General features: G+C 39.5%; 1 protein-coding gene across 1 annotated transcript in view; it reads right to left on the bottom strand.

The window, feature by feature from the left end:
* Nucleotides 1-11,574, bottom strand: part of LAMA4 (laminin subunit alpha 4) — a gene marked incomplete at its 5' end in the record, with an annotated part of 111,094 nt that extends 99,520 nt beyond the window's left edge. Inside the window, one exon of the mRNA XM_089665396.1 lies at nucleotides 11,473-11,574. Within this exon, the coding sequence (XP_089521522.1) occupies nucleotides 11,473-11,574 (102 nt within the window). The remainder of the gene's footprint in view (nucleotides 1-11,472) is intronic.
* Nucleotides 11,575-12,258: the final 684 nt, after the last annotated feature.

Raw genomic sequence — 12,258 nt, 5'->3', positions numbered from 1 at the left:
TTTGGCCTAAATTCAGGAAAATTTTTTTATTTTTAATAATTTTTTATTGGATATGTTTTATAGCAAAAAGTCAAAAATATTGTTTTTTTTTAAAAATTGATGTTTTTTTTTTACTATAGCGCAAAAAATAAAAAACACAAATAATACCACTGAAAAAAAGCTCTATTTGTGGGGAAAAAATAACATAAATTTAATTTATGTACAGCGCTGCATAACTGCACAATTGTCAGTTAAAGTAACGCAGTGCTGTATTACAAAAAATGGCCTGGTCAGGAAGGGGGGTAAATCCTCTGGAGGGCAAGTGGTTAACCAAACAAAAACTAGTGCATTCAGAGTCCATTTAAAAAAACTTCTAAATGTCTCCATTCAAGAGCAGGAACAGACTCTTTATCCGTTCCCTCAATGGCTCATTGACAAAATTATAGAAGATACATCAACTTGATATACCTCTTGTGGAAACATACAGTATCTATAGTCCCAATCTAGGGACTCCAAGCTTCTCAAACCTTTCTGGATCCCCCTCTCCTCTTGTCTCCCTGATGGACATATAGATACTTTTATTCAGTCTCAGCTATGGACTCTCAATCTAATACTATTTTCACCTTTTCTCTGTTTTCTGTCCTGAAGGTTATAGTTCTCCCATTCTTTTTTTACTACTTAGACATTATCAAGTCAGTTCACCATGTCTCCAATGCCAACCTTTTCTTTTTAGGCCTTAATACAATGACATATTTATCTGTTCACAATTAATGGCCTTAACTTTCTTGATATCTTTGAAGGCCTAAACAGTTGCTGTAATGAGAGCTTGACCAGATCCTTTTCTATTTGAACTCATGTTTATTGATAACCTTTTCTCTACAAAATATGTTTTAAAAAATATATGTCTAAGACTATCCTGTCAACAGAGAGACCCTGTTATAGGAAATGGAAGAATAGCAAATCTACTGGCAGGATCAACAGATAATAAAACTATTACAGTGGAACTCAAATATACAAAAACTGCTGTGTTAATGACAGTGACAGACTGTGTACAATGTAATTTCATATGTAATAGTTGGACTTTAAGGAGACAATAAAGGAACTTCCCATGACTTGTATTACATTTTAAACTCTTTTGTGCATTGTCCTAAGCTAATCATGTTTTAGTCTGGCACAAAATAAAATTGAAATATCATCTATACTTTCATGCAAAGGCTATGAAACAGCTTTAATGGTTGTTTTTATTGGGTGTTTATTGACCATGTCTGCTATTCATTTTACTTGCAAACAGTTATGGTGTATTCTTTAAAACATCCACCAGAGCTATGTATGGAGTATCTATATGCAAATAGTTGTATGGCTATTTTACAAATGAACATAACATTTCATACATGTGAATACATGGGATAATACATTTCTTTAATTTGTAGTTCATATTACAGGGTTTGCAAAGTTGAGTATCCTATGGAATAAAACCCAAAAAGGTGTCAGGAGTTGCCTGCTTTTGTGTCCAAGTGGCAGATTACCAATCTTCCCACACTCAGTGTGCGTAGGAATTCTAACTTTGTCCAACATCAAACCTTTTTTTGGGCAGCCTTTAAGTCTTCTCTTAAAAATACTTAAATTTAGATTGTTTTTTTTTTGCATTAATTAGAATTGCAAGATATATGAACAGCAAGAACCCATTATTATTATTATTATTATTCAAGATTTATATAGTGGCAACAATTTACGCAGCACTTTACAACATGAGAGCAGACAGTACATGATATAATAACCCTGGATAAATTAAATGTGATTTCCTCATTTAGTATAGCTCGGATTTTATTACCCTCCCAAATCTATGAGGTACTCAAACAATCACACATTTGCTAGTTGTGTTCACAACTTATATCTCCTAAGCCCAGTGGAGTACCAATGTAACAGCCTTATTTTCTTATTTGCCTGTTGACAGCATTGGCGTACCCAGCATTGTTTTCAGTCTAATGAAGCCTAACTTGGAAAGGTCGAATAGCAAAATTCAAACACTTGTCATTACATATTGCTTATCTGTCCTGCTGATAATTCCAGCTGGTATCACATGCAGAGAGCCTGCTCCTTGTGTTTTTAAAGAATCCACATAAACTCCTTCGCAACTGAAAAACAACTTCAGTTGTTCACTAATGTGGTCAAGAATGTTGTATAGGTTAACTGTCATTTTCCTTGGTCAAGAAAAAACTACAGGGAGGTGATGCTCAAAACAGCACCACCAGATACATACACACACACACACACACGCACACACATATATACAGAATATTAAGAGCCATATGTGGTTTACTAAGATACATATATTTTGTTTGGCTGTAGTCCAGCAACATTGTGACTTTCCTTGGTTCTTCCATCATCACTGATGGAAATGTTTCCTTTGTTATCTATGCATTGCTATTCATCTGAATATTTTATTACCACAGCTAGGAGATAATTAAGCTGGATTCAAAACGTCTAGGGGTCAGCTTTCCACCTATAGGTGTGGTTGGAAGGAGCTGAGCCCTAGACATTTTGAATTGATGACCATCCGGGAGATCGGGGTGGTGAGCCATGTAATAAAATATACATTAAATGCTGGCTTTTTTCTTACATCTTGTAGATGTTTTTAATCTGGGTGCGAATACATAGTTTTATAAATAGATAATTCTACATATTATATGAGAGTGTCAGCTGGAGGAGTGTATACTGTGGCAGTACCGGCAGAGGAGCTGGAGGAAGACCACAAAAGGTGTACACAAGTATGTCCATATGTTGAGCGCATAATGACCTATTGATGAGGTCATAAAGTGAGGTGAGCAGGTTTTTCACCTAATGGTGGTGGCACGGTTGGCAATGAAGAAGAGGGAAGATTTATTTTATACATTGCACAGTGGTGTTAGAGGAGACTTTTTTATGGGACTTTAATTATTGTTTAGTGATTTATTTTATATGAGATATTAGTTTGTTGCGCTACACTATATTGTTATGCAAATTTAAATAATGTCCTTGCTATAGGTGTAGGTCATTTATGGACCTTTTGAAGCCTAACTGGAATACTTCTAAGATGTTGCTAAGAACACTGCAAAGAGATGCTTAGCTGTTAAGGCTCACCTTCATCATCACAGGAGTGAGCTTTCAAATGCTAAGCCCAGAGCTAATGCATCAGGGGAGGGAAAGTGGATGCGAGGGGATTTGAATCAGAGAAAGAGTTAGCTTTTGTGCTGATGAAGGTAATCACTAAAACGTTCTCAGTGACCTCCTTAGCATTGTCCTAGAAGTTTTTCAGTCAGGCTTCATGAGATACGTAAATGGCTTACATCTATAGCAAGGGCTTTATTCATCTTTGTTCAAAGCTGCACAGCTTGTTTTACCTACAGACATTTATTAAATGCATAGGTTGTTTTTTGATAAAAGTGAACTATGCCTTTAACATAGGTCCTTTAGTGCATTTCATAGTGATTCTAATAAAATTGACTGCTCTAGCCCTGAAGGAGGGGAAGCTTTTCCTCTGAAACATGTTAGCGGTATTTGAAGGTCTAAACCAATAAATATTTCAAAAATACTTGTAAGTGAAATTAACTTTTCTGCTATGTGCTCCCCAGTACATATCCAAGAATTCACCATCTGCAAAAGATTCTGAGGACTTCACAATAGCACATTCAAACAAAGTGTCCCAGAAAGATGGTTTCTAAAGGTTAACAGTGTAGTTTGTGGATCTTGAGTCGGTGACCACACTTTGCATTACCAACAAAACATTTCCAATTAGGCCAATTCAACTGCGTCGAACTATGATCACCTAGGATTATATTATGTATAGTTTATGATGCAATTTGTACTATGTAAATCTGCAAAAAAGGCATGTACAGGCATGTTAAATATGGGTACCTTTTAGGCAAATCATTGCTCCTTGTACTAACTTAAACATGTTTCCCAGAGTATTTATTATGACGAAGTTAAGAAGGGACAGCTCTGATGTTAAGAGCTGTGGGTAGAAAAGGGTCATCTCAAAACATGTAAAATATTACTTAAAATGAGATTTTACAAGTTGCCTCTGGCATTTCAGAGATTTTTAATAGGCGCTTTTGGATGTGACCTTCCAGATTTAATAATCCACGCTTCCTCCTCTGGAACATCACAAACACAAAGACTCCCTTGTTCAGTTACATTCATCTTTATGCCTTTCTGCTTAGATGATTTCATTGAGAATACATAGTAGGTTAAGTATGAGAGGAAATATTGTCATGGTAAGAAAATGTGTCCTAACTATTCCACATATGATGGATGGTGATCCGTTGCTGGTCTGAGAACGGAAACACCGCACAAAGAAGACATTTGTCAAATATGGTCATTGAAAAGATCCCTTTTTTCTACTACATAGGTATTCTGTACTTTGAGACGTGAGTAATTAAACATGGACAACAGAAAATCCATTTACAAGAACACATGAATAATTTTGAAATGTGTGATTTTATAAATAATATTTTTAACGAAAAAACACATTTAACCGCCTCCCGCCCGCCATATAGTCCAATGACGGACGCAAGGCGGTTCTCTCATTCTGGGGGGACATCATATGACGTCCTCCCATTCTTAACGCGCATGCGTGGCTCTGGAGCATGCAGTGCGGCGATCGGCGGTGCGCTGTGTCCCTCGGACACAGCGGATCACCGATCCACGGAAAGAGCTGAAGATGTCTGCTCGGTCATGTGATCAGCTGTGTCCAAACACAGCTGATCGCATGTAAACAGGGAAATGCCGGTTATCGGCATTTCTATCCTCACAAGCTGTCACACTGACAGCTCGTGAGGAGAGCAGAGCCGGTAATCGGCATTCCTTGGGAGGGACATGTACACTGATCATCAGGGCACTGATGATCAGTGTGCCCTGATGATCAGTGTAGCCCCAGCAGTGCCACCTGTCAGTGTCCATCAGTGCCAGCTCTCAGTGCTTATCCATGCCACCTGCCAGTGTCCATCAGTGCCACATCAATGCCAAATATCAGCGCCTACCAGTGCACATCAATGCCACATATCAGTGCCCATCTGAGCTACCATTCAGTGTCACCCATCAGTGCCAGTCAGTGCCACCTATCAATGCCAATCAGTGCAACCTATCAGTGCTGCCAATCAGTGCCACCTATCACTGCCAGTTAGTGCCGCCTATCAGTGTACATCAGTGCTGCCTATCAGTGCCCCCTATCAGTGCCACCTAACAGTGCCAGTCAGTGCCACCTATCAGTGCTGCCTATCAGTGACATATATCAGTGCTGCCTTTCAGTGCCCATCAGTGATGCCTGTCAATGCCCATCAGTGCCACTTACCAGTGCCTCCTCATCAGTGTCAACCTATCAGTGTCCATCAGTGCAGCCTATCAGTGACCATTACTGCAGCCTCATTAGCACACATGAGTGAAGGAGAAAAATCACTTATTTACAACATTTTATAAGAAAAACTAAGAAAAAACATTTTTTTTTCAAAATTTTCAGTGGTTTTTGGTTTGTTTAAGAAAAAATAAAAAACCCAGAGGTGATTAAATACCACCAAAAGAAAGCTCCATCTGTCACAAAAAAATGATAAAAATGTCATATGGGTACAGTGTTGCATGACCGCGCAATAGTCATTCAAAGTGTGACAGCGCTGAAAGCTGGAAATTGGCCTGGGCAGGAAGGGAGTATAAGTGCCCTGTAGGCTAGTGGTTAAACAGAATCTGTTAGAAAAGTAGGAACTGCAAGCCCCGGAACATGCAACGTAGAGTCAGCAATTGCAACTTTGATATTTCTGTTCTAACAAATTCCCTTACACTGACTTTGATGTTGAGGGGTAGAGATGTTTAGACTTGCCTGCAGTAGCTTTTAAGCCCCTGCTGCTCTGCCCCAATGCTGGGCTATTCTGATTGAGAAAATCATTGGCACTTCCCATTAGTTTTGAAGTTTGTCCATCCACTTCCTCCTCCAACACTTTCCTATTACCCAACACATTCCTTTTGGAGGGGAGTTCATCATTCTGATGGGCCAAATGGCTGGAATTCAGGCACATGGAAGGGGGCTAAAAATCCCTAGGTGTCATTGCCTAAACAGATGTAATTAGAAGGATAGTGAAAACATTTTTCTATCTTCAGGGACAATTTTCCCATAAAATAGAAGTATCTATGTATCAACCATAAAAATGCAGCAAAAACACAGGTGCAAAAACGCAATGCAAAATGCAATGCAGAAATGAGTAAAACACAACCTGCATAGGTGTGAAACTAGCCTTAATTCTGATTGGCATCTCTTTGGGCAATTGCCCCCTTTGCTGTTTTGTTTGTTCTTAATATTGGGGGAATTTTGTCTCTTAATTTTAGTTTGTGGTTCACTTCTAGCAGCTGCCCTGTCCATAGCAAAACTTTTTGATTTGTGGGTGTTATTTTGGTGTTTTGATTTCTTTTGAGGGAACATTGGTTTTTATTTCATGTTGGTAGTATTTTACTTGGTTTGAAGTGCCCAAAGTACAGAATTTATATTTTTCTGACCATGAAAAAAGCTCACCAGCAATCTGATCCTCCAACAAGGTGGACAGATAACCATGGTAATTGCAAACTGTACATAGTAGAGTCCACGTTGGAGAGATGGAATGAACTGTGCAAACTTCTTTTGCTCAGCAACAAGTGAATGATGTGCTGTTGCATCATTTGAAAGAAAAAAGTGCAAAAATAGTGTAGGCCTTAACTACCTCATATTATATCTCTCATGCACCCCTCTATCCTATTAATAAAAATGAAAGCAAGGTATTTAGTGGTTACACCTATTATCCATGATTAAATGGTCTTGTTGCTGCTTCATCACATGTAATCTAATTTTTACATGAAAATACCTGTCTTTGTTCTGTGTCTCCACTACATTTGGGCCTAGTCTTGATATTGACCTGTTATGGCCAATTTTACACTGCTGTATAATCTGTGGTATCTAAATTGTTAATGAGAGTTTGATAGTAATTACAAAGGATGCTTTTTCAACAGTGAGAACAAGGAGATCCTCAGCAAGCAGCAGACCAGTTTCAATCTGTGGGCCAAAGCAGGCCTAATACCGCTTGATGAAAAAGCATGTGTCGTTGATAAAACTACCTGAAAAAAGGCATTTTTTTTTAGGTAATGAGTCAGACTGGGGAACAAGTGCTATATGTAAGTCAAGCTAATTGTAAATGAAAATGTAACACCCTCCTAGATAGATGCTATGATTAGGTAAATTTAGTTCTGGCTCACTGTAATCAGAATGGCTGTTTGTGATTGTTTAGGTCTGTTTTCTGTTTCACAAGCTGCAGGTTTGATTATTCCTACTGCCTTCTAGAACCCTTTGGATGGTTCTGGAACATAGGTGTGGAGCTTGAATATTTATACTGCCTCTATCAATCCCTGTAGGAAAAAGGGAATCTTCTGGTGGAGATCATAGCCTGGGGGGCCACCTGCCACGTGTTTGCTGATCATTGCAGTACCAGCTGGGTGAACTGGGGAGCTGGATTTTGCTGGAAGTTGCTGGGGTGACTGAGAGGGCCTGTCATTTGTGGATCTATTCTGGTATCACAGGGAGAACATTTCTGTAGGGCACTGGAAAGAGGCAGTCAATCGTCTGAAGACATTTGTGAGTACAGACAGTTGGGAGAGGAGAGATTCTAGAGACTGTGTGCTGCTGCCATGGCCGCTGATAAGGGGGTTCCACCGGGCCTCATGTAGGGTGCCCGGGCCCTGTCACCTAGCAGGGGGGCTTGGCCGGCAGCTTCAGACTTCATTTGGATGTCACTATGTAAAGTCAATCTGTGTATATAATATACTATTCCCCACCAGAGTCCTGGGCTATCATTCTCCCTGCGGGGCTAAGGGGGGCCCCATCTGCTCACCTCTGGAGACTGGAGCTGGGAGTCCATAGATTGTGGCCATCAGGGACTTTTTTTCCTTTTTTGGGTGGATGTATACCAGCCTGTCAGATTTGACATGCGATTATTGCTAGCAGCTAGTATAGCCACTAGCAGCAATCAAAGTGTTCTCCAGTCAGGGACTCCCGCAGTCTCCTGGGATATGTGATGGGTTTATATCGCAGGAGACTACAGGAGCAGGGAAATGTCATATTTGTCTATGGAAGAAAACCACAAAAATTAAAATGACTTTACAGCTAAGAAGTGTCTTAAAGTGATTGTAAAGCTTTGTTTTTTTTATTAATTAAGCCTGCGTTCACACTTCTGCGGTGCGGGATATATTGCATGTGATTCACACAGGAACGGCACCGCATTCCTGTGCAAATCACATGCGAATTCTGTGCGGTGCAATTTGACCTATACATTTTGTATACCTCAGTTCACACCGCATCCCTAACAAAATAGTGCCTTTTTTTGTCTGCACTAGAATCGGATCACATGGGTATTCACACCCATGCAATCCAATTCTGCACATCGCGCCATGTTTTGTGAACCGATTTCAGGGTGTTGTTAACTTAACATACACACCCGCAACGGTTCACATGAATGGGGTGCGAACAGAAAGCAGTGCGAATTGCGCACTGCATCAGTGTGAAATCTAAAACAACAAACATATACTTACCTGTTCTGTGCAATGGTTTTCACAAAGCAGCCCTGATGGGTGGGTGGAGTCAGGGGTTCCATCAGTTAGGCTGTACGGGGCCCCATGATTTCTAACAGCCCTGGCTGTTGCCACCCCTCCTTGTGTTAAAGATTCCCTACCCACACCGCCATTGACAGCTACAGCTCTTGATCCCCAGGTCTTGGCCGGAGATTCCCCTCTGGCACCCAGCGATTGCCAAGTATTGCCAAGGAACAGTGACAGGGGAGAGGTCTGTGTGTAAACAACACCGCACTCTCCCCTGTCAGTACTAACATGCTGCTTTGTATTGCTCTGTATAGCAGAGCAATACAAAGCAGCATGTTTCCCTAGTACAACACACACAGTAAAACAGCACACAGTTAATCCTTTGATCCCCCCAGATGTTAACTCCTTCCTGCCCAGTGTCATTAGTACAGTGTCAGTGCTTTTTATTAGCACTGATCACTGTATTAGTGTCCTTGGGATGTCAGTGGCAGTTAGTCAGTTCCCCCAGTGTCAGAATGCCCGCCGCAGTCCCACAATCCCGCTATAAGTCGCTGATTGCTGCCATTACTAGTATAAAATAAAATAAAAAAATTCCAGCATATATACCGCTATTTGTAGACGCTATAACTTTCACGTAAACCAATTAATTTACATGTATTGAGATTTTTGTTTAGCAAAGATATGACACAGAATACATTCTGGCCTAAATGCATGATGAAATTTGATTTTTTTTAAAAAATTTTTACTGGATATGTTTTATAGTAAAAAAGTCAAAAATATTGTTTTCTTTTTCCAAAATTGTAAGGCTTTATTGTTTATAGCGCAAAAAATAAAAAATGCACAGGTGATCAAATACCACCAAAAGAAAGCTCTATTTGTGGGGAAAAAAGGACATAAATTTCCTTTGGGTACAGCATTGCATGACTGTGCAATTGTCAGTTAAACAAATGCAGCACCTTATTGCAAAAAATGGCCTGGTCAGGAAGGGGGGTAAATCCTCTGGAGAGCAAGTGGTTAAAGATTTGTGTATTTGCTTTTTCACTCTGAAAGCTACATAAAAAAGGACCCTTTCTCTGCTGTATGGTATTTTAAAACATTTTTTTAAATTGACATTGTCCTCCATGACAATGCCCAGCTTCCCATGCCTTTTTTAAAAATTGCTTGCCCATTTGCCCTAATAATAGCCAGATTTTTCAAACTGGATTCTTTACCTACAGGCTTCCAGGGGGATTTTTAAACAAGATTTGTCCAACACTTTATTTATAAAGAATTTGCATAGCCATTCATCCAATGAAAGTGCATGTACATTCATTTGTGCAAATAATGCAAACATGAATGTAAATTGGTTATATCTTGTACTGTTTGAATGTAAATTATTGGTTTTAAAAAAGAATTACCAGCATTACTGTCAGTGAGTGCAATATTAACCTCTCAGCTTTGGTGTCAGTGACTGCAGTAATAAACCCCAGCATTGGTGCCAGTTACCACAATAATAACCCCCAGCATTAGTGCCAGTTACCACAATAATAACCCCCAGCATTGGTGCCAGTGGCCACAATAATAATATCCCCCAGAACTGGTGTCAGTTGAAATGCTGTCAACCCTGCCTTAACCCCCTTCTTTCATTGATGGTCAGTTTAATTTAAAAACACACCAATCTTAGTAGTCAGTGGGATTGTTAATCAACACTTTCTCCCTTGTGGTCAGTTTAAATTAACCCAGTTCCCTCTGCATTGATGGCCAGTGGCAGTGCTGTTAACCCATTGCCCCCCCCCAAAAAAAAAATATATATGTACATACATATACCTTGGCGGTCAGTCTATATAAGAGGGAGGGCACATAACTAACCACCAATGAATGGAGGCTCTTTAGAATGACCACCAGTTTGGTGGTCTGTGGTTAAATGACCCCTCACATTTATGGTCAGTGAAGAATGTGAAAAAAAAACTTTTACTCACTCAAATACTTTCACCCAGACTAGCTCAGGTTGAGCAGGTGCAATCAGAACGCAGCAGCAGATTCAGTCACATGATCCACTAAGCTTCCATCTTCCTGCTTGCACACATGCCCTGTCTCATCACTGGCACAGCATGCAATACACCAAAATTGCATGTTGTGGGTGGGAATGTGGGTTGCAGGGGGTAGGACCAGTGTGGACAGACAGAAGGCAGGACTAGTGGGCAGTGCTGGCGCTGCTACTGCTACTGATAAAACTATCAGAACATCACACTGTGATCCCAGGACACTGCTGGTACAAAGCCCTCACAGAGGACAACTGACAAAAAAACAGGACTGTCCAGGCAAATCTTATGGATTTAAACATAAATTACTGTACATTAAAACTCTCTTGTTTTTAGCAGGTGTCTTCTGATCTTCCTGGAGAATGTAATTTCTGGTGCAGCTCTGCATAGAAACCAGTCAGTTTCTAGCTTTTATTGCCAAAGCTTAATTGAACAAGCTGTAGGTATAAGCTGATTGGTTACCATTTACAACTCCACCAGATTCTGGGTGCACAAGTTTTACTAAATCTCCCCAATAAGTCAGATTCACTGCCAATAAGTGGCTGAGAATCAGAGTGAGTTCCTTAGATGGTGACAATGAGCACTTCTGAGTGTTTCCAACATATTAGTGGCACTGGTTTAACCTTTTTCTCTATAAAAACCTTTAACACAAATTAAGTGTTATGATTTTTATTCCATTAAAAAAGAAACAGCTAAATTAGAGAAAAAAAACCCAGGGAGATTTGCATAGTTTTCAGAATGGATTTTACAATAATGGATATCTGGTAACCATATGTAACCAATTGGAAACATTTCACAGTGGTTTGCATACTTGTAGTACATAAACACAGATGTTGACTCTGCTCTAAGAAACATTGAAAAAATTAGATAACTATGAGGATGACCTTACCACACAGGAGCCGGAACCATCCAGGCATTTGTATGCATTTCCATTGCACGAACATGGTAGACATTCTCCAGAAACTGAATAGTAGAATCCTGGTTGACATCTCTGCACAAAAGGAAAATAAAAGGTTGGTAATATATTTTTAAGAAGTATCATATTTATTAAGTTCCAGGCAACACAATATATTCAATAAACTGAAAAGGATATACAGGGCAAATCAAAACTTTGCTAAAGTCAGAATTTTTATTGACATTGAAGTGTATGCAAAGGCACATTTTCTTTTGGACAGAGCATGGAAGGGTTAGAAATTAGTTAGGGTTAGTTTTTATTGCTGGCCTTATCCTCAGTAGGAAGAGTCATTCACACTATTAGTCTTGGTGACCATTGTCCTTGCTACAGGAAGTGATTGGAAATCAATAATGTGTATTGCATGTTGTCACAGAAATATATATTGAGGGGAAGCATCCCAATAAGGACACTTGTTTTGGTGACAACTTCCTAACAGTGGATATCCTATCATTTTGGAAAGATCTTTCACTATCTGAAACTAAAAAAAAAAAAGAAAAAGTGTTGGTTGTACATCCTCAGTTTACATGTTAACCCTCTTTCCACTCATTCTGTATTGCATGCTTTCCCACTTGGATTAAAGTGGTAGTAAACCCACTTTGATCATTTCTGCCTACAGATAAACTTATACTAAGCTTACTTGTAGGTATAATAAATAACTCCTAAACATTCACCTTTTAGGACAGGGGTCTCCAAACTTTCTAAACAAAGAGCCAGTTCACT

This window comes from Staurois parvus, unplaced genomic scaffold (assembly GCF_062004578.1).
Source record: "Staurois parvus isolate SC_StPar_1 unplaced genomic scaffold, SC_StPar_1.0 ptg000048l, whole genome shotgun sequence".
Taxonomy (NCBI): domain Eukaryota; kingdom Metazoa; phylum Chordata; class Amphibia; order Anura; family Ranidae; genus Staurois; species Staurois parvus.
Note: the sequence above shows the minus strand (reverse complement) of the source record. Positions and strands in the feature narration are given on the sequence as shown.